Raw genomic sequence first — 25,505 nt, 5'->3', positions numbered from 1 at the left:
GCTCAATGACATTAATAGTTCACTAAGTTATGGTATGTAGATTTTAACCAGTTTTTTAGGAGAGGAGGAGACACTCACTTACTTGACTGAATATTTGACATGCTGAACTTAATTTCCATCCTTGAACATGTTATGTTCATGTGAATCATGTATCTAAGCATATCCTTACCTACCATATCTATTCACTGACCTGTCATGATTTCAACTCCTTGAAAGGGGTCTGGATGCCTATGGGAAAGACGCTTTGCTAAATGTGACGTGTTGCCTCCCTTTGACTGCATGACCTTGTAACATATTTTACAAATAGACATTACGATTTTGGTCAGCTCGCCGTCATCATTGGCTCTATAAGCAAAGTAATTGTTTGTCCAATGCAATGAAACATACGTTTTAAATTTGAGGAACATAAAAAAACCCATGAATAATACAACCCTGTGTTAGGCCCGTTAGTAGATCCGCCCAGGGAGTTAACTCTCTTGGTGTTGTAGTTAGCACGGCCGGTTTGTAAGCGGAAGGTTGTGAGTTTGATACCCGCTAAGGGCAAGCTACTCTACCCTGCCGTTCGCTACAATATTATATAATCAAATTTAGATTATCATATGTTTTAGAGTAATTATAATGATTGGATTATTACATTTGTGGGCTAAAGAAATACTATTGGTCCATTAATTCAAATTAAGACTATAAAAACCCTTGGATGATATTGCATGCGTTCAACTTCTGAATGGCTTACATACTGCTCTTAGATGCTTTGGCCTTCCAGGCCTTACGCAGAGAACGTGTTTTTAGAGATTGCCCAAATCTATTTGATGAGATGGATGAATGGCTGCTGGGCCGTTTCAGATTGCCAAGAGCACTGCTTTTAGATTTGTGCAATACTCTGGAGCCTCAATTTAGGCGAAACACACGCCGGTCAAATCCCGTGCCTTCACACCTGCCCTTATATAGTATTTAGGGGCGTTACCTATGCTAATAACAAACAATCGGCCACGCTTGTCCAATGTATGATCAAGTGGGATTCATCGTTCAGCACTCCTGGGTAAGAGGAGATTTGGATGGTTAAGAACGTTTGGTGCATCTGGAATTGACTTCTCTTATTTTTTCTCAACAGAAAATTAAAGAGAAAATATAAGATACATTTAAGAGAATGTTGCTGCATGAGGCACCTTGTATATTGGAGTGTGCGCATAGACCACTGTCAACCTATTCTTGGTCAGAGGCTGGTCACTCGCCATCGCTTGATTTCCTGAATATGTGTGTGTGTACATATCTTTTTACATGAAGATGATCTCCCTTTATAGATACTGGTAGGCTACTGCATGCACTCACACCCCATGAAAAGCACCTGCTCTTACTGTCTCCGTTACAGGATGGCAGACTGTGGCGGATGCTATTTACAGGAGAAGAAAGAGAATTTGATATGAGCGAGCCACTGAAGCCTCTGTGGCTGGGGAGCCCTGAACCCTAGATGGGTATTTTTAGGTTAAATGTCAACGGATTTTCTTTGACAGTTATCAGTGACGAGCCCTCTCCTAGTCTCTAAAGGAGAGGGGAGACCTGGCTGTCACCAGGTTCAGTAACAGTGACTATAGTCCATGATTTATTGTTATGTGAAAAATAAAGGCAATATCTCGGCCCGACATCCCTTTGTAGAGTTATGTACACAGCACAGTATACGTATTGTGGTATAGACAGCATAAGCTATAATTAGGACACAGTCTCTTTGCTTTCTGGATGTCATTTAATCGCAGGCAGGATCTGAGTCGTATAAGGTTGGATCAAGTTACTGAGGTGTATTTCCTATCTAGGCATGCCTGTAACTGTGGCGATCTGTTTCTGTTGATCCCCTGCTTAAAGGTGCTTTTGAAAATGAAAAAGGGAGTTGCCTCAGGATGATCTTAATTTACTAACATGTCTGGAAAAAGTAACTATGTCTGGTGAGTAACAAGGTGGGATTGAATGGCAAGGGATTGTGTGTGTATGTGTGTCTGCTTGTCTGTGTGGAGTGTTTCAACCTGTGATAAACTACTAAAAACAAAAACAACTAAAACTTTCTCTTCTCCTGCAGATTACTGGACCCCAAGTTAGAGATGTGGATTCCCCCAGCCCTCGGACGCTGAGCAGCAGAGAGTTTAAAGGTCAACGTGAGCCATGGCTGACAGAGAGGGGCTGCCCATCACCCCAGGGCAGGTGTACATTGAGGTGGAATACGACTACGAGTATAAGGCCAAGGATAGGATGATCGCCATCAGGCAGGGCGAGTGCTACATGCTGATCAGGAAGACCAACGAGGACTGGTGGCAGGTGAAGAAGGAGGAGGGCACCAAGGCCTTCTACGTGCCCGCCCAATATGTTAGGGAGGTGCGCCGGGCGCTCATGCCCCCCCCGAAACCCCTCCTCTCTGGTGGAACAGTCAGGGTGAAGCCCACCGTCCTGGACATCTGCCGCGCCTCCAATGAGAACCTCAATAAGCCACAGGAGATGTCCAGCTTTGGGCGGCCATCGCCCTCCTCCACTCCCTCCCCTGGGCACGTCACCCCACCTGCTCTGCCCAAGGATGCCAACCAGAACCCAGGCAGCCCTCGGCACTGCAAGGGCGTGGCCGAACTGGTCCTTCTCCACAACAACAACAACCACCACCATGGCAACTCCACATTACCGCGTGTGCGGGCAGACTCACCACCCCCCAGGGCCCCCAACAACCACAACCAGGGTCCAGACATAGATAGGACACCCCCCTCAGGAGATTCACCGGGGGAGGGGTCAGAGAAGCTCCGGAATGACTCAGAGTCAGGTGATGACCTGAGTAGCAGCTCGACTGAACACATGCAGGTAGATGCTGCTTTAAGCGTGGTTTATGATAGCATCACCTCATCTCTCTCTCTCTCCATCTTTTCATTCCATTTCCCCCATTACTCCTCCTAGAAGGAGACCAATACCCACCCTTTTCATGACAAACATCCCCCCTTCTCCTTTCGCTCGCTCCCTCTTTCTTTTTCACCAATTTCCCTCAGACACTTGCAGATGAATGTCCTCTCTCCCCTGTCAGGTTCTGTCAGATTAGATGATGAGCGATGGAGCGTTGCTCCTTCACTGTCTCCCGCCATGCTGCATTCATTCATCAGCCCTGTGGAGAATGTAGGTTTTTATTCCAGCCCATTACCTTGCATATTTTTTGCCTCATTTGCCAGATTTGACAAGAGCAGCAACAGTTGCAGGTGCTTATTAAAATCCCCCGCCATTACCCTTGAAGAGAATCTGCTGTCTCAGTACAGATGTTCTTGTTTTTGGGAGGTCAAATGTTTCCCTTCTGAGAGTGTTGGGTCATTAAAGACTAAATAGTGTGTTCATGTCTTCTCTGTTAAATTGGTGCTGTAATTGAGAGATGTTTTTATGACAGGGAGATGCTGGTATATCAGGGACACTGAGGGTAGAGTACCTGGGAGAGATGGAGGATCTCTATAGTTCAGTATCTATGTCTATCTTAACTAGGGAGGGATAGCTTGTGGTCAACAGAGCTCTTGTGTTTACCTACAGTGGAAAGTACCAGAGGAACCTCAGTCTATAACATCAGCAGCATCTGTCTAGCTCAGGAACCCCATCCCACCCAACCCTAGCCCCCTGATAGAAACGTAATTCCCTCCCCTCCAGAGATTGATCATTCAACACTCCTCCCACAACCCTAATGATTCTCATCAGCCATCATCAGGAGGGGAGGGCTCTGAACCTCCCCTGTCTGAAGTGTAATAACTGGATTAATAAACGTGTGAAAGGAAGAGAGTGGCTTCTGCTATGGAGGAGGCTGTGGAAGCAGCTGTAGTTGGACCAATTTTGGGGCTTCTTTTTAGGCAGGGCAGTTTGTTTGAAGGCTCTGCCGCTTGAGCTCTTTGTTCCACAGCAGCCTCCTCTTCCATGGAGCCGAACAAAGAGAGGCTGGCTTGAATGGAAACTAGGTCATATCTGCAGAGGATCAGTCTGTAGCCCCCAGTCGCCCCGCCGTGGGGACCAGTGTGAGGACGAGAGTGAGGATGAAAGCTGTGTGTGTTTATTCGGAGTGTTAATGTGAATGAGAGCCATGTGCCATGTGGGCTAGAGGAGAGTGAGAATTAACCGGGGTCTGTATCAAAACCATAAACCAATCAACGATACTAGACCATGACCACAACACTGCGTCCTAGTTGTCATTGAAATACGTTGGAATAACATTACATTTGGCATGGAACATTTGGCATGTTCTGTGGCTAATTCACCAGGCTTTTTAGAATTAATTTCATGCATGTCAAATTAGAAAGCAGAAATTGTTTTTTCCACCACATGCTTACATTCCCATCAAAGGGTTGTTGCTTTCTTTTTTGACAGGCTACAGTGATGATGGGGCAGGAAGTGGCAGACGGCACTTGCTCTGCCAGTGAACCCCAGAGAACGGTCTTGGGTGAAGATGAAACCTGCGCAGTTTCTCTTTGTCTGCTTGTTTTAGTTTTCCTGTCTGGCTAGTTGCCGTGCAGGTGATTGGCTCTGGAGTCAACCAACACTTCCAGCCTCCCACTCCTAACCATCCACTTTCCACCCTCACCCCCAGCTTTTTACACTTTGTCATATAAGATGCATATGAGTTAGACAATTGGCACTGAAGCACTTTCAGTGATAATTTGAGCTGAAGCTCTGTTGCTTGAAGCCTGTTTTCTCTTTATTCCACAACCCCTCCCTCAAATCCCTCCTATGGTCCCTCTCCCTCATTCCTCTCTTCCAGACTGAAGGCTTGCTCTGTGGGAGAGAGAATCAGGGTGTGGATTTGTCAGTGACGAGCCTGTGGTCCTGTGCCAGCTGGATGCATTCATTGATTTGATTTGATTTGATCAGCAAACGATGGTAAACGTTACAGTATGGTAAATGCTATGTTACCATACTCCCCCCGTGTAATTGCCTTATCTACAGGAGAGGGTGGCCCAGATGTCCCCCCCCCCCCCCCGACACTGTGGGTTTGATGTGCTTGTTGCCACTGTCACCCCTGAATCCTATTTAGATCCCCAGTATCTTCCTTCCTACTCATCTAAAAGCACAGCTCCTATGCTCTTAAAGGATTGGCAAAATAAACCTATTTTCTTCACTTCTCAGGCCCTGGCATCTTTATGGGCTGGTATTTCCTTAAAGGGACGTGGCAAGATTTAAAGCTTGCTTTTCACTTATGCATATGGAGGTTTATCTATAGCCAGGTTGTTTTCCTATAGTCGCACCTTGTATGTGCTTTATCATCTACACAACTATAACATCAACATGAACCATACGAACCAAACATACTAAATATTGCTTATTTGACTAATTTGAGGAATAATTTTCTTTGTCTGTTTTCAACCCTTCAACAGGTGAGGTTAGACGAGATGTGTGTCGTGGCTGTTTGTTTGCTTTCTCCTAGCAGAATGTCTGTGTTGATGAGAGTGTCTCTTTGGGTTTGCCTGGCTTTGCAAGGCCAGGCTGTTAGTCTCTGTGTCCCTGAGTGGGGAATAAGGTAGCCGTGGATGTGTTTGTGTCTGTGGCTTTGCCCTCTGGTGCCAGAAGGCTGCCCTCACTCGCTGCCTGATTTTAAATTAAACTCAAGCCCCAGAAACTCAACAACCCCCCCCCCCCCCACGCTTGCTTTGCTACCATCAGACAAAACACTCACCCTGGAGTGAGGTGTGAAAGATGGCTAGATGCAGCCACTCTCTACTCCATTCTTGATTTGGTCATTTAGACGTTCTAATATAGAGGTCTCATGTCTGACATGTGCACCAGCACAGACAGTACCTGTCTTAATGAGGAGAGTAAGTAAGGAACTGTATTTAGAAGCCATATCTCTCTCCTCAAAATAACCCAGTATCGCATGTCTTCATGACAGTAACTGCTTTGTCGGTCACGATGCAAATAGCGTATATGACATAACTCTGGAAAGTGTATATCTAGTAAATCCTTCGAAAAAGGAACAGCTGAGCTCAGGGTCTAAATTCCCTGTCTCCGCTTCTGTATGCTGCGCTAATCCTCTAGCGGTGCTCTGATGTGATTTGGGAAGGGCAAGGCGTAGCGAGAGGGCCTGTCAGATCTCTATACCCCTGCTGGACGAGAGACTGAACCCAGAGACAGAATGCCAGACAGACATGTTTACATGTTTGGGTGAAACTGGAGATTAGTGGACTGTGTGTATAAACCCAGCCATAAATGAGCTGTCACTTGTTAAATCACTTGTTCTCAAATTAGTTAAAAGATACAATGACACCATTATAGATGCTGTGAGGGAAGAGTATGCTAGCATGCGTATACACACACACACACACACACACACACACACACACACACACATTGACAGACTTAAAAACTTATTTACCTCAGCTGAGTTTTCTGTTTATCAACTTGCGCAAGGGAGCAAAGGTTGTAAATGTATAAACGGGGCTTAAGAGATCGGGGCTTACTGAAATATCCCACCATGTGAGGTGCTGAAATGCACCTTACACTGGCTTGAACAGTTTTCACATGTTGTCACTTCAGCTAGAGCCTTTGATTTTGACAAATTAAATTAGGATTATTCAGATGAGCAAATGGATGAATACTTTCCCAAAGCACTGCACAATGAACTGTATCTTCTGTGACCGGAGAGCACCCAGGAACAGATGTTGTATCTGCATCTCAGTAACTTTTATAGTGTTCATAGAGTTTGTGTCCTCTTGTCCTTGTCGAAGGAGTCTCGTGTTTTGACCATCCATGGCGCTGAAATGAGAGATTTATTTCCTAGGCCGGCTGAAAAGGAGGCCCCTGCTTGTTTTCCAGTGCATACTTGTCATTCCTGCCACAGTACACACACACACACACACACACACACACACACACACACACACACAGAGTACAGTTCTGGCCATGAGTCCACTGCAGGGCTAATTCAATGAGGCCCTGCTTAATCCTCAGAAGTGAAGCGGTGGAGCTCACTCTAATCTAATATTTAACCTGAGCAAATACTAAATCAAAAATCTCTCTCACTCTACTCCCCCTCCCCTTCTATATATATATATTGCTGTCTCTCTTCTGTTCTTTCTCGCTGTCTCCTTCATTCTCTCTTTCTCTGTATCTCACTCTCTCTCATTCTCTCTTTCTCTATATCTCACTCTCTCTCTCATTCTCTCTTTCTCTATATCTCACTCTCTCTCATTCTGTCTTTCTCTATATCTCACTCTCTCTCTCATTCTCTTGCTCTCATCCTCTGTTAGCATCACTCCTCTATTTCTTTCTTCTGCCCCCTTTCCCTCCTCTCTGTTTGTCTCTCTGGTGTTGTGTTGGGATGATGTTGTCAGAGGTACTGTATGTGAAGGGCAGGACTGCCCCAGGCACCAGGCAGCCTTTGTGGTAACCTGTGTGCTGTGGATCTAACTTCATTCTCCCTCCCTGATCCGTGGCTCTGCGGTTAGACAAGAGGATTAAGTCAACAAGCCCCGGGTGGTCGAGCCTCCTCTGCCTCTCAGGAGTGAAACTGATGTATAGATTTCTTGGTTAAGAAGAATCGTGTCTGTTTTATAATGAATGTGATTTCTGTAATCCCTTTATAAGGTGGGAGAAGAATGGGGAAGGGATGGATATTTTCTCTCCTCCTCCTGTTTTTCTGCCCTATATCAGTGACACCCAGCCAGTTTGTGATGCACATAAACTTACATTTACGGTGATAGTGTGGCATTTATTCACTTCGGGTCTCAGTCACTCCCCCCCGTCATTTGCTCTCTCCTACCCTCAGTCGCTCCCTCACTGTCTGGGCTCAGCTGACTAGTGTAGGTCATTGTGGGCTGGGACAGCATGTACCCAGAGGAGAAGGTAAGCCTGGCTATCTGCCTTTTTCTGTGATCGCCTCTGTCTCTTTCCCCTCTTCAACCAGCCGTGTCTCGCTAATCCTAGACTGTCAACCACGGCTTTGAGCGCAGTCCGACTCTCAATACTCCGCTACTGTTGTTGCTGTATTTGGCTGTCGGTGTCTATGCTTGAAGACTCCTTGGTGTGTGTGTGTGTGTGTGTGTGTGTGTGTGTGTGTGTGTGTGTGTGTGTGTGTGTGTGTGTGTGTGTGTGTGTGTGTGTGTGTGTGTGTGTGTGTGTGTGTGTGTGTGTGTGTGTGTGTGTGTGTGTGTGTGTGTGTGTGTGGAGGGGGGGTAGTATTTGGCATGTAAGAAACTGAGTCCTGTGATGGGAGCGGAGGGTAGTGTGTGTGAGAGGATGCTTCAGGCACTCGTCTCCCAGGACACTGTTACATAATCGAGACTGTGTCAGTAGTATTTTGAACAGCTAGTAGTTTCCCCTAGTGGCCCACTGCACTGAATGAGTGGACAGGCTACTTTACCTACTGGAAGCACTGCGTTTTAGTGATAGCGGTCCACCAACTCTACCGTATCACTTTCTTACCCCAAATAATGAATACAAGGTAGTCTGTTTATGAGGGATATTAGCTCGATGACAGTGCAGCCATTTAGGCATTGGGTTCCCTGCGTGCATGGATGAATGGCGTTTTGGCTCGGCTGTGTTTAGCGGTGCTTTGTATCGTGCGCCGTGTTTCCGATTTCTCACATTACCCCAGAATGCTCCTGGGGGACACGAGTAAGCAGAGCACCCAAGCGGAGCACTGTTGCTCCCCACAGAGCTTGTCTTTGTCTTTGTCTATTCTTTCTCTTTTTTTTTTTCTTGCACTTTCTTTTTTCCCCACCCACAATGGTTGTACCATAGAGACTCAAATCTCAAATCTGAAAAGTTGCAGAGAAGTGTATGACAAGGTGAGGCTTTCCACATCCCGTGGTTGTGGCAGAGAATCACAGGCCTATCCCATCATTTAAAATAAATCTTTGCCCGGGGCATGAATAATGTCTAGTGATTAAGAGAATTACATTCTGAAGTCTTGTTCTTTATCTGCTCTGTAACCTACCTATTGTCTGAAGAGTCAGTCTCCATATTTCTTTTGAAATGTGTGGATGCCAGGGCTGAGTTGTGAATCCATGTTCAGGTTGGAAGCTGTGTTTTTCTTCTTTTTTTCTTTTTTTAAAGACGCCCATGGTTAAAATCGAATTCCTCTCTGTCTGAATAACGGTTTTTAATTAGACATTGACATTACACATTGCTTGTCTTTTATTGGGTTTCAGCCTGATTCAATCGAGTTCCCAGAGAATGTCCCTCAGTATCACAACACAACTCACTGTAACAGACCCATTTCACACCACAACACACCGCTATACACCAGGCCCTGAAGTGCTCCTTCTGCCTGCTGCCAGTGTGTAGGTTGGTGCGTGGGCTGCTAGTATTGTGGGCGGTGTGTATCGTGGGCACGTTGTCTGTCATACGCCAACACAAATGCTAATTACTGAGCCTTGCTGCTAAGGAGATGCCTCGACTCATTTTTGAACAGCACAGAAAAACACAAACCTGTATAGCATAATGAGGGGTAATTTACTGTGCACACCCTGGCATTGAAATAGCTGTTGGTATGACAGTTCTAAGGTGTTACTATACAGGGATGTAAAGATACCAAACCATGGCTGAAGATAATGGTGTATTGAGGTTTCTTGTTTATCTGTTGGGCCCTCTAAAATGTGGGTCTCTGGCTCATGACCTATTGATTCAGGTTGATGTTACATGGGGCCGTTGTCATGCATATCGAGGTCCAGATCTGATGCTCAGCTGTCCTGTGGTCCCGTGATGATGTTGGTGAATGGACCTTCCAGAAAAACTCAGCCTTTTGTGCTTAGAATTTTCCATAAGCGTCTGTTGATGAAGAGAGAAGTTGCATGCACAGACAAAAGGGGCGGAGCCTAGGGTTGCTCTAATGTTCCAGAACCTTCCGCTAGTTGAGGTGCTCTGTGCACAAACAATCTCATAAAACAACAGCGTCGAACCCCAGCAATCCAAATGTAAAACAACAGTGATGCACCTAAATAACTGTTCTTACTGGGGCTGGCGCAGTAGAGCCCCACAAACAGAACTCACACACTGCCTCACACGCACACCTCTTTGCCCTTTGGGAATGCCCTGCCAGTAAACATTACAGGGATCCAAAGTTGGCTAAAATAGCTTGTCAACACAGAGGAAAGGAGCTGAGTTTCATATCTGCCCTCTCTGTTTGCTGGCAGGAAAGAGAAGAATAACAAGGCCACAAGCTGCCCGTGTCCTTGCCTCTGATAGGATGAGAGCCACACCCCCCTGCACTGCTCTCTGCAAGTGTCTATTAATGAAATAGATATCCTTGTGGTAACGGATGTCCCAATGTTCCGTTCACACTCCACTGGGTCTGGACGCCATTAGTGGTTTGATCACCTCCTTGCCAGGATGATTGACATGTTGTTGATTATTCTGTCAGAGGGATTAAAGAGTTTCAGTCATAACCTCCAGACTAGCAGTCTTCATATGCACTATACTAGATGTTTAGGAAGAACATTTATAATGTGATGCAATGTGTACTTGAATGTTAGTTGGGTTCAAGGTGTGTGTGTGTGCAAATGAAAGCTTATAAGTAATGAAAGGGTAAACAAGCCAAGGTCCTTCAGGTTGTTGTGGTGGAGCAAAACACACTTGACTCGATCTCAGTTTTTTGTGTGTGTTCCTATAGACTTGAGCTGACTGGCACTTTCATTATTACGGAGAGGGCTCAGCTTGGACTGACCTCAAGGGCTTTATTTAGTGGTCAGCTATTTTCTGCAGCACCACCAGAATGCCTATTAGAGAAGTTCTTGAAGAAAAGGGAGAGAAGTCATTCTACATCCTCAACAGTGGGATTAGGAGGAAGAGTGGTAAGGTGTGGAAATATCTGCAACTGTGAAACAGACCCACCATAAAGCATGGAGGAAATCAGATCCTAATCATCAGACAATGCCTCTATCACTTACAATTTACTGCTGACCGGGTAAGAGAGGTTGTATGAATAGGTGTGATCAGAGCTGGAGCAGCCATAGTGGGTGGGTGTGTGTGTGTGTGTGTGTGTGTATGTGATTGTGCATTATTAATTAATACTGTGGTTAAAACATAATTGCCACTTTCTCGGTTTCTCTCACTGTTCCTGCAGGCTCTTGCCAGTCTCTCTCTCTCTACCTCCTGTTGCTATACTGGTCCCTTCCCTCCCCAGGACAATAGACAGAATCCCATCTGCTGGAAGACCAGAGACTGAAGGCATGCCAGTGATGTGTTAACAGAAAATATCTGATCTCACGTCAGGCATCTTTAGGGCACTTGTGTTTCCAGGGGCTGTACAGACCATGGCTGTAGTTTACTCTTTTGAGTGTTTATCCTCATTGTCAGTGTGAGGTCACCAATTTGGGGTCCTGTACAGTAGGAATTAAGTCTTCCTCTAGGTCTTTTCCCTACGTCTGGATGTTTGTTGTGGCTGACTCACCAGGTCAGGGGAATACAGTGGTGGGTTAGCTATTCAACATTTACTTTCAGTTCCCTCTTTGAGCAGACTATTTGGGTTTCTGTATGAGCCTATGGTTATTGTTTTGTCTGCCGCATACTACTGGATCAACCGCGGTGGTATTCTTGCCAAACCACAGTGGTCTATGCTAAGTTGAATATATGGTGGTACGTTTCCAAGTGTATATTTTGACCCACTCATAATTGGTCTGTCCTAAATGATACTTACTTTTTCAAAGATTTTACCAGCTCCCCATATGAGCATGTAATTTGTATTTACTGCATTAAGATCAGTTGTCTGTCTGTTTGTGAGAGGGAGAGAGAGAGACTGGTTTAGGGGACAGGGCTTTGTTTGTGTGGATTAGACTGGTGAGACGGGAGTGCTGTAATCATCCAAAGAGTGCTGGCATTACTGGTAAGGCTACGCCCCAGTCAGTGTAGGGCAAGGGGGGCTTACAGGTCTGCCCCAGCCCAGACAGACACCCCAACCCCCCTATACACACCCCTCACCCCACCCTCCATCCAATCTTCTTACATCTCTGACAGTGGGCCCATAGAGCAGATCTGGATTAATAGGTTATGTGTAGTTTTCTATGCCACCCCAACCCCCCAAACCCAATTCATCCTGATGAACGATGATGTTTTATTTGTATTATCATACCAACAATGTGTTTGACCATAAAGGGAAAACCTGTCACTATACATCCATCCTACCATACTCCCCCCCCCCCCCCCCTTTCCAAATCCCCCTTTGGTGCCAGACCTCTTGCCCGTCTGTAAATGTTTATTTTAAGCGGAACGTGAGAGGGCATTGGGGGTCTGCTGCATAGGAGTCACCCTGACATGTCTTCATAGAATTACTTTGCTTACAACACTCTTTTATTTCCTGTCTCCCTCCTCCCACTCTAGTGTCTCCTCACTCAAACCCCTGACGTTAATTGAAAGGCGGATAATCTCTCTTTCTCTGGGCCGGGTGTGATGTGTGGAGGCCGGCTGGCATGGGCAGGACCCCTCCTGGTGGCCAATAGAGAGGCTTGTTGTTGGCCATCCAGCTGGTCCCCAGGGTCTCAAGAGCCCCCATTGATCTGAGCTGAGGGGGCTGAAACCATGACTACATATTCAAATGAGGGAGAGGGGACAGGAAACACTCCAGCCACTGTTTGTTTGTGGCACATTTACAATATTTAGCCTGTTCCCAAAGCCGTTTGACTATATGTCAAAGTCAAAGACACTTCTGTTAGTACCCTGAGAGGAGCTTTGAACAGCATCTCCCTCAAAGGTAAAAAAATATATACTGTAAAAGAAAAAAGAAAGATGCTCCAAATTTGCTATGGTGCTCTTAATTGTATGTGTGTCTGTGTCTAATCCTTTTGTGTGTATTACTGTCCCTCAAGATAACCCAGACCAACTTATTTTGGAAAGCAGTCTGCCAAACTCCCTTGTCTTTACCATTCCCACAGTGGAGAAAAGTGAACCCAAAACATTGGCTGCACCTCAGATCCGTGAAATACCAGCAGGGTCCATGGTTGCACCTCCAAACTCCTCTCTCCCACACCCCAGGAGGTCCTGGGTCTGGGGTTACCTGGTCGCCCAGTTCAGGCCCCAGTGGGAACTGGTTCCCATTGGATTTGTGGTATTTGGCCCACAGAGTTGGAGCTCTACGTGCCACGACCAGGCGGCTGGACAAAAGCACCATTCTAGCTGATGTGGCAGGACGTGCCCGGTGGAAATTGAATTGCTCCCCACAGAAGCCTCTCTGTGCTGATCAATTATCCATCCTGGACCGTTCACGGGTCACTTAGAGGAAGAAGGAGAGAGAGAGAGAGGGAGAGAGAGGCTGTGTTGGAGGAGATGCTGTGCTTGGAGGAGATGCAAGAGGAAAACGTGTGTGCGTACTACAATCACCGAGCACTTTATTAGCGCTTTATTACACTATACTAATACTGCGTAGGGCCTCCCTCTGTTCTCAAAACAGCCTCAATTCTTTGTGGCATTGATTCCACAAGATGTTGGAAACATTCCTTTGAGATTCTGTCCATGATGACATGTCCATGATGACTTGATTGCATCATGCAATTCCTGCAGATTTTTCAGGTGCACTTTCAAGCTGAGAAAACAGGGCCTTATCAAGGGGTTCAGCATGTGGTCATGTTTGTTTTCTGTGTGACAGGCAGTGGACAGCTGATGATGTAGTTCCCTTTTCTAAAGCCCTCCCATGTGACAGGGCAGTACAGTTGACAGAGCAGCCTTCTCTGGCCTGGACAGTAGCAAACAATAGCCTTACAGTGGATGGCTTGTACTGGAACTTTTCTCTGCGTGGAGGGAGGGAGGGAGGGATGGACAGACGGACGGACGGACACGGAGAGGAGTGGTTGGCTCGGTGGCCGCTGGGTAGTGGGATGAGTGACCTCTGACCCAGATGAGCAGGACACTGTACCCTGTCAGCACAAAGCACCTCTGTCGTCCAAAAGTGACACACACACACACACACAGTCATGGTTGGGGACTGATTTTCAGAGACAGGGATCTATTTTAGCCCACCAAGTCAGGGAAGACTTTGTCTTTGTCTTTGCCATTCCTCTGAACATACAGTATGACTACCTACATTGTGTACATCTACAGTACTACATTCATTGTCTCAGTTGAGAATCAGTAAGAAACATGCATCATTTTTCACTTGACCAACCACACTGTGTGTCATAAGTATGGGACAGAGCCAAGAGTGTTATCACTTTAAGGCTGTCCATGAAAAAGTTGGTTAGTAAAAGGGTTGTTTTGTTTTGTGCTAGTTTCCTGAAAAGCCCTTAAATTGTGCCTGAGGGGGAGCAGAAATGAGATGTCATAAACGTGTCCTGTTTTCACACTGGCTCTCTCCACTGTGATAATTCAATTTTCTCTGTTTTAAAGAGGAGATCAGAATGTGGCTCCACGGGGTGTCCTCACTGTCTGCCTGCGCCAAAAACAGATGTGTTGCTGTACCTCCAGTTGACTGTCCTCCTCATCAACTCGGCCCATCTTTCCATCCTCGTACGCTCCACTCTCACTCCCTCAGGCCTCCCTCTCAGCGTCTTTCCTCTCTCTCCTAGATATGGAGTCTGAATACCATTGCTCCTTGGAATATGCAGAGATAATGATCTTCCTAGCTGGCATTTGTGTTCTCCAGCAATGTTTATACTAGCATGCCTGTTTAGTGGTTTGATTGCTGTTTTTATGGTTGTTTCTCAGGTTGATTAGTGAAGGGATATGGCTCGAGTCAGTCAACATCCTCTTTATTTGTTCCGTGTCTAACTGCTGTTTGTGAAGTATTTTCTTGTTAGGTTCTTCGTCACTACTCAGAATTACTGTCCTTTACCGTTCTATGTTTGATGAGTTTCGAAGTCCTTGTATAGTATGTATTTGTTTACCCGCAAAGTCTCTTACTGCTCGAACAGGAAACGGCAGAACATTACAAGTCTGTCACCTCTAGACAGTTGTCACTTCCTGGAATAAGGCTATGTCTGGCTGTACTACAGACTGGTGGTTTGGGGTTAGCCATGGCGGATGTTGTTGTTTCGATTTGGATGTCTGTCTCATGTTAGAAGTGGTACAGTGTTTACAGACGAGTCCTGCCACCCAACTCTACTGGGGATTTAATCAGCACTTTAATCAGCAATGTTACCAACCCGGGTTCTGAATAATTTAGTTTGGTTGGAGCTGTGGCTACACACAACCTCACAGAGGGATCCTATAGCACGGTGCTGAGGGTTAAAGGGCCTTACTGAAGCATGTGCTTGGTGAGAGGAAATAAGCCACTTCAACCTTTCTGGCTGCAGGATGGCAGTTATCTGGGTTACATTCATAGAGGAGGAGAATCATTCAATCTGGAGCATCGGAATCTGCCAGCTTTATTAATACGCGCAGACACCATACTGTACATTGTTATATATATATATATATATGTATACACACACACAATGGCGTCCCATCCTCTCAGGCATTTCCATCTGTACGTAAAACTGAAACAAAATAGCGGTATAAAAGCAGCATTTCCGAGAGTGTTTGATCAAGTGTTTGTCAATTAACCTGATTCACCGGAGTTCATTTTCTAATGGGCTGCGGAGCGGCTTGGAGACTCGTCAGAGGTAATGACTCATCTGTTTGGACAATTCCTTTCTCTGGTGTGAAATCACACTAACCACAACCACACATGCACAGAGAAAACACACTGAGGTACTGCCCACGTTTTGCGTTTATCTCTGCCATAGACATGAGATGAAAATGGAACTGGATGAACATAATTAAGTCTTCCTTTGCTTGATGTAGAGCAGCATTGACATCTCTTTAGCCTATTGCTGTTGAAGACCGGGAATACACTGTGGGGTGTGGTGTGGCATGCTAGCACTGGGTGAGAGACGCACCCTCCCTGTCGGGGTAAGAAGTGATTCTCTTTGTGACTAAGCCATGCCTGGCTCAACAGCGGGCGTGGTGGGTATATCCCTGTCAGACATCCCCTGAGGGATCAGATTTTGGTTTTGCCAGTAGAACCTCTCCCTTTGCAACTAAATGGCCTATAGGATTAATGGGCCACTTCATCGCTACTATTTGCTCAATATGGAATATGTATATACACATTAATGGACTGAAATACCATGTTCTGAAAATTGTTACGTTTGTGTCAAATCACTTTGATTGCATGCTTGACTGATTGCAGGGTACTTCATACTTCCTCTTCTGTATGTTGACATTGGCTGGAGTGTGCTTGTGTGTAACAGGCTCTCAATGTCCGGTTTCACACCCCTCAATCCCAAGAATGTGACTCACATTCCAAAGATGGACAGACGGACCTGGAATAGTTAAGACCACCAAGTTCAGATGGGAATGTTGTGGACATTCCATTGACTGAACAGATTCTAAGATCTTATCAGCCAACTGTTATGTAGATGTCGATAATGATTGTAATCTGTCATCATCAATGTTATCTGGGTTTATGTTGGCCTTTTCTGATGGATGATCCATTTAAATGGGTGTCAAGCTCAGCCACACTCTCTTGTTTTCATGGCTGGCGCACAGCTGGCAGTAGAATTACACACGTCAATTCTGATCGTGATAATCTTCTTCCACACAAAACACTTTGGATTTCTCAATTTGATGATTGTTGTTTCAGGATGTTATTTGTTGGAAAACTGGCATGTGGAAGGATTATTTTTCAAATGTTTTTGCCAAAGGCTTTTTATTAAGACAAGATTAGGCACTTTTTCTGAACAGAGGAGAAAAGAGATATTCACCAATTACATTAGGAACATAAACGTCTGCCAGTGTAACTGGAGCGTGTGAACCACCAACTTTTACGACCTGAGGGTCACGACCCCAACCTTTTGTGGCCTGCTGACTGACCCCACAGTATGGCCACTGGTCCAGCCCGCTCTCTCTCCCTCATTCTCTCTGCCTCTTATTGTCTCTCTCTCTCTCTCTCTCTCTCTCTCTCTCTCTCTCTCTCTCTCTCTCTCTCTCTCTCTCTCTCTCTCTCTCTCTCTCGAGGTCATTCAGCTAATGAGTGCTCCTATTTAAGGAGAGCACCGTGGCTCTAAATAGAAATCTTAAGATCCTTTAATCGGCCGGAGGAGGCCTCTGTCAGTCTTTGTTACGGCAGGCCTGACGCAGGCAGGAGTCAGTGTTGGACTGGACTGTACAAGACGCTAGCTTGCCCCTGCTCTAACTGTGTACAGTTTTTTTTTGTTTTAATCATGTTTTCCTACCTGAAGACCCCACACTACATTGTGAGTACCTATGCTGTCGGCTTTACAAGATGTTTTCAATGTCTTAGGCTTAGTCGGTGGAGTTTAGCCAGAGTGTGTGTGGGTTCTTACTGTAATGGCTGCAGGTGGTGATTAAAGTCTTGTTGTTGCCGGAATTTTTGTGCAGTGCAGGTGGTTTTCACTTCTTTTTTTTTTCTGTTCATATTTGGATCCTGTTCTAAGGGTATAGCAGCTATCATTTGACGAACTCATGAGTTATGCCTGTGTATCTCCCTAGAATAAGTTTATCTGAGGAAAGGGCCTAGGTTGTATTTCATGAACCTTTTCAACTTCCAAAGGAATCATTGGATGATTCAAAGGAAGTACAGGAGAAGAATTGACCTTCACTTAACTCGGGGGGGCAAATGCAGTTCAACTTGAGTGGCTCTGTGACAAGTATAGGTTTTGTCAGTGAACAGAGTTGTTATTGTATGATGTGACAATGCCGTGTGTGTGGATTGTGGATAGAGAGAGGGGAAAGTAGCCTTCACAGTTACGTACTGTGCATGTGCGTGTGCGCATCCATTCAGAGGAAATCCAAATGGGCATCTCTCCTTATTCATTTCTATGGTATAGCGAGTGTTCTTTGTTTATTTTTTTTATCAGATCCCCACTGGCACACCTGCATTCACAGCTGTCGATGAAAGCTAGTAGTACACCTACTGTGGCTTAGTTGTATTTAACTCACCCACTCCTCCTCTCTTTCCAAAAGGAACAGTGTGACCTTTTCTCCTGACACCCCTCCCATGACAAAGCTCCTCCCTCCATCCCTCTCCCCTTTGTTGTCCTCTTCTCTCCTCACTCCTCTCTCTTGTCATTGTCAGCTGTTTACCACTGGGCTGGCCAGGCTGAATGGCCATTGTTTCTCCTGTACCAAGAGCCCTTGTCTCCCTAGTTGTCTCTGCAGTTGATGTGCCACAACATCAATAGACCTGTGCCCTACTGACACCCTAGCAAGAGGATTGGGGTCAAACCTTAGGCCCAGCATATACACTCACCGGCCACTTTATTAGATACACCTGTTCACACAAATATCTAATGGTGTGGGGGATATTTTCTTGGCACACTTTGGGCCCCTTAGTACCAATTGAGCATCGTTTAAACGCCACAGCCTACCTGAGTATTGTTGCTGACCATGTCCATCCCTTTATGACCACAGTGTACCCATCTTCTGATGGCTACTTCCAGCAGGATAACTCGCCATGTCACAAAGCTCACATCATCTCAAACTGCTTTCTTGAACATAACAATGAGTTCACTAAACTCCAATGGCCTCCACAGTCACCAGATCTCAATCCAACAGAGCACCTTTGGGATGCATCATGGATGTGCAGCCAACTCTGCAGCAATGATGCTATCATGTCAATATGGACCAAAATCTCTGAGGAATGTTTCCAGCACCTTGTTGAATCTATGCCACAAAGAATTAAGGCAGTTCTGAAGGTAAAAGGGGGTCCAACCCGGTACTAGCAAGGTGTACCTAATAAAGTGGCCGGTGAGTGTAGTAGAATTGGGAGGATAGTTAGAAGAATTCGGGTGTCTGAGTTTAACTTTATGTTGACAGTCTACCATAGCCAACATTAGCCAATTCTGTCAGAGGGAATCAGTGTACATTCTGTCATTATGACAGATGAGCTTGTTTACACTTCAGCAATCATGGCTTGACTATGTGCAGTGCAGGGTAACATTGATCAGGCTGACTGGCTGGTGATGCCTCTGGTGGTGTACTGTTAGTAACTTGATTTGGCTGGTTTCTGGTAAAGACCAAGCTCACACACTGATACTGGGAGTGGAGTGCCAGGCCTTAACAAAACACGTCTTTAGAGTGCAGTTAAGCTACAATCTCAATCAAACCAACAACAGAACAAATATATGTATCGTAAGTCTCGTAGATCAAGTCATCCCTTGTCAAACCTCTATTGTTGCGTCTAGCATGAAAACAAACATTCCGTTCAATGTTGGCTGCATGCACACGGTGCAATCGTTCCTGGGAGGATAGTGTTTGCAATAATCACCCCTGTTGTAACAGTTGGTTTTTCTGAATAATTGTGTTGAGACTTGCCTGATATTGATCTGAAAACAGACACTGTCTAAACAAACACACACATCCTACAGATGTTGTCTCAACTGTGCAGGACATAATGGTATCAGTCTGGTGTTTACATTTAATCTTGGATCACTGTTTGGCTTGGTTATAGATGGGATTTCACTGTAGCATATAATGCGTTTGTGTGCATTTCACGGATAAGATCGCAGCCGCCTGGAGGTTTGAATGAATGTCCAAACAGAGAGTAATGAGAAGCATCAGATCATGTCTGAATCTCCTCCGTTCATAATACATGGGCTTAAACCTTAAACCTCATATAGGAGCAAATGGTATGAGCATTTCGGGACAAAACCACCCTCCACTAGGGCCAGGAGTTTTGCCTGAGCAGGAAAAACTGTTGACTAGTTTAAGTAATGATTTTTTTTTCCCTGGTCAAGTGATGTAGTCACTGTTTATAAAGTATAAAATCCTCTGAATCAATGAAACGTGTTGACTCTACATGCAACAAGGTTTGTAGAGAGAGGGGAAAGTAGCCTTCACAGTTAGTGTGTGTGTGTGTGTGTGTGTGTGTGTGTGTGTGTGTGTGTGTGTGTGTGTGTGTGTGTGTGCGTGTGCGTGTGTGTGCACGCTTGCCTACCTCACTCTGGAGCTCACAGATGTGTGAGGAGGATGTGCAGGCATCCTTCCCTCCGCTCCATGCCAAAGGGCTTCTGGGAAATCCCATTGATGTATACAGGCATCCGACTTCACTTGGGTCACAGGACAGATTTAGGATAAAAGAGTTGGTAGCACAATGTCAAGTTTAAGCTTTGTAGTGCAAGAATGTGGAAAGGACCCCTGGGTTAGTCTCAGGCTAGGCTCTCCTAATTCAAAACAGCATGTCATATAATGATTGTTGATATACTGCATTCAATGGGAACATTGTTTCAATTGGCATTGTCAGATACAGTTATCTCAACAATGTTGACGCCAGCCCGCCTGTACCGTCATCCAAATGCCATGTTTTTACTTCAAAGTTGGAAGTATGTTTTTTCCAGAATGCATCCCAGTGTTCTCTATTATCATTATTACAAGAGATGCTATCAGACATGAAAGGGTTTGGAGACCTCTTGGGGAGGAGTTGGAAATTAGGGCCTCGCTCTCCAGAGTAGCTCACAGTGTTTCTCCATAAACAGGCCAGATTAGGAGAGAAGAGAAGGGAGGATATTAATAACAGACCACTAAACCACAGCCAGCTGCAATCCAGCCCTGTCATAAAGCCAGTCTGGAACTGTGTTTTCAGGGGTTCACACTAGCTATTTATATCCTATAGTGTTCTCCATGTGAATGCATGTGTGTGTGTGTGTGTGTGTGTGTGTGTGTGTGTGTGTGTGTGTGTAAACCTACAACAATATGTACTCTGTTCAACCTGACTGTATGTATAATGACTACTACCCAGGGCAGACACTGATAGCTAACACCTAGCATTGGCAGCGAAATGACCCATCAGGGCTTGAGCCACTGGACCACCGTACTGATCCCTGGCTGACCAAAGAAGAAGTGACACCTTTATGTAAACCTGACCAGGTGTGGCTCCAACGTAGCTGCCCTGCCCTTCTTCTCAGTGTAATTAGCTGGAACCAATCAGACTGAGAGCATTAAGGGTGGATTACCCATTAGCTAGGGGCTTAGCTGTCAGCTGTCTTCCACAGAGGAATGCTGCTAATTCCAGCTGAAGGATTTCTTCGTGTAGACAAGAAATAGAGAGCGGGAGAAATTTCCAGGCTTAAAATACAGTGGCGGTGTTGTGTATTTAAATTTTAATAAATTTACAGAAATTTCTAAAAACCTGTTTTCGCTTTGTCATACTGGGGTATTGTGTGTGGATTGATGGCAAATTCTTTTAATTTAATCCATTTTAAATTGAGTCTATAACAAAATGTGGAAAAAGTGCAGGGGTCTGAATACTTTCCAAAGGCACTGTATCATTAAGAGGCTACTATGGACTGTCCAGGCATCAGACGTAAACGGTTCCATGTGGTGTGAGGCCTAGGTGTGAAGGCCTCAATGTTAGCCTGGCTAATCTTGTTCTCTATGTAGTGTACCGTAGACCAGGGTCTTAGGGTGGTGTGGCTTGTCTCTGCTTATACTGTATAAGGAGACTGAGGTGGAGGGAGGGAAGTGGGTGTGAGAGAGAGGTTTGCCTAACTCCATTTAAGAAATTGAAATCTTGTCCGTGTTCCATCAGTCCTCAAACCTCTCCAATGTCACCTCTGCAAAACAGAACAAATTGATATTGTCAAAGTTTTGGCAGGTCATCTGATTCTCAGAGCCAGAATCCATTTATTAGCCTCTTTCCCATCGGTCTCTTTCAGGAATGTAACTATAATCCATCACATATTCCTGATAGCAAAGTATGTGTCTGTGAATAATGGGTACTAGGGCTGCAATTGGTCTGTTGGCCTGTCTCGGTCTGTTGGCCTGTCTCACTGTCTGTCCACTGCCTGCCTGTCTGTCTATTGGTCAGTCTGTCCATTTGTTTGTGTCTATCCCCTGGGTCTGTCCATCTGGCAGGGTTCTGGTGAGGAAATGTAGGATAGTAGGGCAGATCAGTGAGGCTGTGTCTCAGCTCATGGTGAGGGGGGGGGGCTGATCATGGAAAGTAGACAGGGTGCTGGGGGTCAGGGAGGCAGTGTGGGAGTGTGGCCCCTGCTGTGGACTGATGCCCTTTCACCTTATGTGGTTGGTGGTGGGGGGAAGAGGACACGCGCACACACTCCCATGAGGGTCCCCAATCCATGCAGACAGCTGCTGCATTTTCCCAGGCCTATGAGGATTTGTCGTCTTACCTAGGGGACATAGAGGCACACCCAGCCCAACCTCGGCTGCTTGCTATGGGGACACAGTTGGCGTCTAGCCTGCAAACTCTCTGGCCTCCAACAAGCCCTATACAATCCCATACAACCTGCATTCCTCCAGGCATGCCTGCATATCTTTGAGAGAGAAGGAGTGAGAGACGGAGAGAGGGACCGATATTTTATTTGTTCATTCTTTTCTCAGCATTGAAACATTGCCCTAATCTGCTCATGTTTGCTCTCAGACCAAAACTGAAAGTTCCAAACCAAGAATTAAACCGATCCATTCTGAGCTTTTGCGCCTATAAAGCAGCAATGGACATGTTGTCCCAGATATTAATTCTGATCCCCTGTTCCATTTAAGCTTGTAAACTGGCACACACCACAAGGCCGATTTTCGCTCGCCCAGTAAGACAGACTGGTTTTTGGATGGTACCACCATTCCCAATGCACACAAGCACAGATCAGCCGGGACAGAATGGCGAATATCGCTCCAGGCATTCCCTTCTTCACCAGACGTCCTCTCCCTCCCTCATTATCATTTCATGACCAGGGTTTTGGAGAAGTGAAGTGAAACACCATTGATTAGAGTGGATTGTAGACCCATGCTTGTGTAGAACAGGGCAGCCTCTGTCTTGTTTAAGGCCTTACAAGCTCTCAGAGAACATGGCAACAGAGAGCAGCTCTTTTTATGATGGCTCTGTGAGTTGGTGTTGGTATTGGAAATGTCATTACGTGCTTGATCCGTTTTAAACTGCCAACTCTGACTGAATTTAACTATGTTTAACGTTCCAGTTATGTTCTGGAAGGGCTTGCTTGGCTTCAGTCTCACAGTGCCATTGATGACACATGGTACTATATAAGAGACTAGTTGTTATCCACTAGCAGTGGTTATGAAAAGAGAAGGCATTTGTGTTGTATTTCTGCAGACAGTGCTGACATTTCGGTAGAGGACTATCTGCTCAGGACCAAAAGGTTAATTGGCTGTTTCTCTGTCAGGATGTGAGATTCGCTCAACTCACTGATCCGTGAAATGGAAAGAAATGAAAGTCGTCGTCTCAACTCGGAGGAAAGATGCTGACTCACTTTCATCCCTAGCTTTCTCAGAACTTTGCCTTTCGAAATCCTAACGTGTGTGTGTGTGTGGGTGTGTGGTGATTGTCTACAATATTTAGTTTGACACAACCATTAACACAATTTTTATTTTCCATGTTTTAAACTTCCTGTGTCTTGGACAAGATGTGTGTACAAGGTGTGTATTCAGTTTTAGCCTCCTATGGGTGTGAGATTGAAGGGAATGTGTAGATGTGACTGAGACTGCAGTACTAAGGATGATGGAATAGTGGGTTGGAGCTGTTGCTATAGGAAGGGGGAGCAGGATGGGTTGAGTGTGGGGAGGATGGGTTGAGTGTGGGGAGGATGGGTTGAGTGTGGGGAGGAGGAGATTGAGGGGGATAAACAGGGTGGAGGGTTTGCCTGAGAAATGTCACAGATGTGATGATGGGTGAGTGAGGTGACGTGGACTGACTGGAACCAAGTGAGGTGGAAATGTGGGTTAATCTAGTCATATGGCACAACCACTATACCTCCCAGTCCTGGTCATGAGAAGAGGACAGAGGGGGCTGAGCCTGGGAGAGGGGGATGGAGAGTGAAAATGATGGAGAGGTGGGAGAGGAGGAACTAGGATTGGGAAGCGCAAGACAGATTGAGAGGAGAAGAAAGCAATAAAAAGAGAGGATGAGCGGAGGAAGGCGCTGGGAGGAGGTGTGGTGTGTGTGTGTGTGGGCCTGTCCCCATCGCCCATCATCAAACATTGTTCTACTCAACCATGTGATTGGCTTGGTGGAAACGTGGCGTCGCCATGGACACAGAGGCAGCCCTCCGTCCTCGCTTTACACAGTCGCTGTCCCGTCCACCCCACCTCAGTGACTTTAACCTGCTTTAGTCTAATTCAATTACACAGTCATGTTATGTAACCCTGTCAGGAAGACACGCTGATCTGGCCGTCTAGGTAGCCTGCCATGAGCTAGGCTTGGTGTGTCTCTATCCTGACTATACCATATATAGGCTACATCACTGCCGGCTATGTGTTACTGTATGTCTCTGCAACAGCAAGAGTGAATGATAATGTCTCTTAAAGGGTGGCTTGTAGAAATTGTGTGCGTGCGTGTGCGCGTCGCCGTGTGCATGCCCTTCCTATGTGTATCCACGTCTGTCAGTGTGAATAGATGTAGAGGGAGGCAGCTGAAGCGTTATGGTGGTGAGAGTGAGACTGGCCGGAAGCATCAGTAGTGCTGGTGTGGATGTGCAGCAGAGAGGAAGGTATGTGGCCGAGTGGGTTGCCATGTGTGCAGTGAAACCCCTCCCCCTCACGCTGCCTTCCTCATGGCATTAGCCGAGACCCTCAGCCGCCCGGGCTCCTCTGCAGCCTGAGGGAGACACCTAGTGGACGTGAAGTAGAACTACAACTGACTCTCTATGCCGTTACCTTGAACTGCATCTCCTTCACTGGAAATCATTTATGACTTAATTTACTGTATGCTGTCAAGCAAAACCATCCAAGAAAATGTACTGTATTTTGGATGGGGTGTCTGCTGTAAGGAGAAAGAGATAAGGGAAATGTGGAGGGGAAGAAACAGCCAGCAAGAAACCAACAAGGAGTTTATTAACTGCCAGAAACTACATCATCTCAACTGCCCTAGCTCAACTTAACTCTGCCTTCTGATTTTCAATTAAACTACTTGAAATTAATAAATCATTGCATATTTCAACCCAAGATATCATGTGCTTGTGTCTGCTACAGCAGGCAGCATAATGCATTCTAATTTGGCTGTGCTGCTGCTGAGCTAACTCTCCAGTATAAAGCTCATTTATCAAGGCCTGGTGGACAAGCTAAGACCACTCAGCATTCAACAGCAGAGCTCTCCAACCCCCCCCCCCCATAGTCCCCCTCCAGCTATGAGAGGTGGCCCCCAGGTCCCTCTATCTGTAATTACCTGCCAAGGACTCCAATCCACACCTCACTGCCATCTGCCACATCTTATTCATTTCATATTCATTTAGCCAGGGGCCATGGTTTCACACAGGCTGCTGGAGGAGCCTCTGACTGTGCACACTGGTAGAGCAGAGGCAGTGTGGGACTTGAATGTGATTCAAGAGGAAATTAGTGGATTTTTATCCTCACTGATGACAGAGATTTTGACCTATTTTTGATTTGATTTTGAAGTCTCTCACTCTCTCTCTCTCTCTCTCTTTCTCTTTCTGTTTTAAAGGCATATGCATTAACTCTCTGACGTACTGGCACCAACTCTGGGGTATAAAGGACTTGGGAGTGGCTTGTCGGTGTTACAGATGGAGATCAGTGCCTTTTATCTCCTCTCAGCACATGTTGTTTCTGTCCCACTGCTGTGAATGCAGAGCCTGGGATAAATATAGTATCCACTCATGGTAAAACACCCC

General features: G+C 45.8%; 1 protein-coding gene across 1 annotated transcript in view; it reads left to right on the top strand.

The window, feature by feature from the left end:
• Window positions 1-2,151: 2,151 nt before the first annotated feature.
• The window catches only part of LOC310806712 (rho GTPase-activating protein 12-like), a gene marked incomplete at its 5' end in the record, with an annotated part of 36,648 nt that continues 13,294 nt past the window's right edge, over window positions 2,152-25,505 (top strand). The window contains one exon of the mRNA XM_083672913.1: window positions 2,152-2,832. Within this exon, the coding sequence (XP_083529039.1) occupies window positions 2,152-2,832 (681 nt within the window). The remainder of the gene's footprint in view (window positions 2,833-25,505) is intronic.

The sequence above is a fragment of the Argentina silus genome, assembly GCF_951799395.1.
Source record: "Argentina silus genome assembly, chromosome: 1".
NCBI classification, from domain to species: domain Eukaryota; kingdom Metazoa; phylum Chordata; class Actinopteri; order Argentiniformes; family Argentinidae; genus Argentina; species Argentina silus.
Note: the sequence above shows the minus strand (reverse complement) of the source record. Positions and strands in the feature narration are given on the sequence as shown.